The sequence below is a fragment of the Morus notabilis genome, unplaced genomic scaffold (genome assembly GCF_000414095.1).
Source record: "Morus notabilis unplaced genomic scaffold, ASM41409v2 Scaffold467, whole genome shotgun sequence".
Lineage (NCBI taxonomy): Eukaryota > Viridiplantae > Streptophyta > Magnoliopsida > Rosales > Moraceae > Morus > Morus notabilis.
The window spans coordinates 306,481-309,592 of NW_010361652.1; the positions used below are offsets into that span (position 1 = coordinate 306,481).

The 3,112-nt window shown below is 37.1% G+C and overlaps 1 protein-coding gene across 1 annotated transcript; it reads right to left on the bottom strand.

The window, feature by feature from the left end:
* Positions 1–253: 253 nt before the first annotated feature.
* LOC21408736 (leucine-rich repeat extensin-like protein 3) lies at positions 254–1,051 on the bottom strand. Its single transcript, XM_024167191.1, has one exon. The coding sequence runs from the start codon at positions 1,049–1,051 to the stop codon at positions 254–256; it is 798 nt and encodes a 265-aa protein (XP_024022959.1).
* Positions 1,052–3,112: the final 2,061 nt, after the last annotated feature.

A 3,112-nucleotide genomic window follows, 5' to 3' on the forward strand; every position in this document is an offset into this window, starting at 1 on the left:
ATAATATCAATCGTTCCACCGAAGACCAAGGACTTGCAAACCAACACGCAAAGTAACATGCATAAGTAATAGTATCTCACAAGCAAGTAGCTTTAGTTAAATATATTGATCGTAGATTACAAATATTCTTAGCCATGTTGATGGTGTCCATGACCATGAGAAGTGGAAGGCCGGGTATTCCCAGGTTCATAACCCGAACCCGAATTAGTACTGACTGGTTCTTCGCGAATTTCCACTTCGTCGTCGATTGTCACTATCCAGTTTGCCCACCAAAAGGGCCTGTAGTCGTAGTGATGGTCTCCTGGCCGTGTTCGTGTTCCTCGACACAGACCGGTGGTGGGACCACAGGTGGCCTTCTCTTCTTCTTCTTCGCCAAACAGAAGAGGCCGACGGCGAGGAAGGCAAGGAAGAAAACACCGCCAAGCGAGACGAACACGGCAATATACACCGTGTTGTGGTTATTATCCGGCGGAGACACTGGTGGTATTGTGCAATTGTACATGCACGGCGGAGGCGGAGGCGGAGGAGGCGTGCAATTATAGTAGCATGGAGTAGGAGGAGGAGGTGGTGGTGGTGGAGGAGGAGGCGGAGGTGGCGTGCAATTGTAGAAGCATGGTGGTGGAGGAGGAGGAGAAGGTGGTTGTGGAGGAGGAGGAGGTGGTGGTGCCGGTGGTGGTGGTGGAGGTGGAGGTAGCGGGCAATTGTAGTAGCATGGTGGTGGTGGTGGTGGTGGTGGTGGTACTGGTAGTGGCGGTGGCGGTGGTGGTGATGTTACATTGTGGCACGGAGGTGGCGGGGGTGGCGGGGGTTTCAAATTAGTCATGTCACAAATTGGAGGAGGAGGGGCTGGTGGCGGAGGAGGAGGTGGAGATGGTGATGGAGGTGGTGGTGGTGGTGGTGGTGGTGGTGGAGGCGGTTTCAGCGGAGATTTGGTCTTCGTGTTGCATTCTGGGGATGGTGGTGGTGGTGGAGGCGGTGGCAGCGGAGATTTGGTCTTGTTGTATCCCGGGGATAGAGGTGGTGGAGGAGAATAGTAAGGATAATTAGTCATATGAGGAGGTATATATTGGTATTTACTATGATGAGGTAGGGATATGAGGTAGTTGTGTGATGTGTGTGGCTCTAGCTATAGCTATTTATAGAACTTCTTGGAAAGTACACGAAGACAAAATTAGTTGAGAAGATCAATCTTGCACTTTTTTTTTTTTTGATAGAATAACACCTTTTTTTTTTTTTCCCGATCGATAAGCAATCTAGCTTTGGATTATCACACACATGTACGTGGTTGGAATTTCTTGAATGCTTTGCAAATTGGCAATAAAGCTTATATTTTTAGCGGTCAGAGTGTATCACATTATATATATATATATCTACGTATATATACCTGTTAGATCACATTTGTTTTAATTATAAGATTGAGATCATGACCAAATTGCAAAATAAAAAACTGATTTCCCATGGGGATGTAGGAAAAAACGGTACGTGGTAGAAGATGTGGAGATTTAGTTCCATTAATCATAATTGACCAGCTCTAATTAGAATTTCCACTAATATATTAGTATCTTACCCGTTAAGTGTTGGCTAGGTGGAGAACAGCCAGTTTGACATTGCTATGCTTTTGAAAATTTTTTCTGTTGTTGTTGTGTTATTAGTTAGAAGTTATTGTGACCAGAAATATGTATGTGCTTAGTAAATTTTTTTCAAAGTTGCTGTGAATATCATAAGTAAAAATTTAGGTGTTTGGTAAACTATATACAAAATTATTGTAAAAATGTAATAATAACTAAAAAATACATACTTTAACACACTACTTATTATTAGTTTTATTTCTATTTTTATAGTATTCATAATATTTATACACCAAAATATTAAAAAATATATTTTTTCATTTTATTAATTAAAATATCTCTAAAAATAAATTGGTTTTATTTAAAGAAAAAAATTATATATCTATAAAGAAATTAAATAATGTAAAAAGAAGTTAAAAATAACCTCCAAAAACAACGCCAAACGATCCTCAAGCTTTGAGATATACTTTAGTCATTTATATTAGCAAATTTATTAAAGAAAACGAGACAATGCCGTGGTATTAATATTCAAACAAGATATTATTATTTTCTCTTTTTCCCGAAAGCATTCTAAGATGTCAAATACTATATGGGGCTGTTTGACAGCCCCTTACTTAAATTAAAAACTCAAAAAAAGTAACTCGAGTTACAACTTTATTTAAGTTCATGTTCTTTTAAGTTTGAACTTAAGTTTGGGACTAAAACTCGAGTTCAAGTTTCCTCTTTAACTCGAGTTCAGAAACTCGAACTCAAATTAATGAACAATAATTTTTCTATTCTTAAAAATGCTATAACTTTTTCGTTTTAATTCTGATTGAGATGATTTTTTTTCTATGCGTTGACAACGAAAAAACGAATAAAACCCCACCCATATACCCTATTAAAATTTTCCATCAGCATTGAGTTTTTATTAAAATACTATCTAAATACAAATTCAAGTTTTGACACACTCAAACACAAACTCAAAAAGATTCTTATCTCAAACCATAACTCAAATGTACACAACCAAACACAAACTTAAGTTACAACTTTAACTCAAGTTATAGCTCAAACTCAACTCAAAATCTACACTCAAGTTACTTAACTCAAAAAGGACAAAAGAACAACCCCTATATTGTTTGAAAGCACTCTAAGATACCTTTTGAAATTAGAGAAAGTATGTGGCCAAATGCCGTACGTAATTTTTATGTCTTCCGATTTATATATGCACGTTGGTCTTCGATTAGTCATTTATATAGCACATTAAAAATTTTAATATTTATGGCATAAATTTGAGGCTGAGTTTTTAAAATGTTTTGTCAAGTTGTTGTTTAATATATATAACCTATACGTAGTATGCTGAATCCATTGGTATTGCGTTTTCGACTGTACAAACTAATTAGTTACGGTCCTTTTCGCGTGTAGATTTTTCCAATTAAGATTAGGAAAATCATATATAGGCGTTGAAATTTTTGTGCTTTTGTTATAAAGCGTTTACTTATTAATTGTGTTATTGGCCAAATTAGCCAACATGCATGACTCAAACTTTTGAGGGCCGCTTCGAT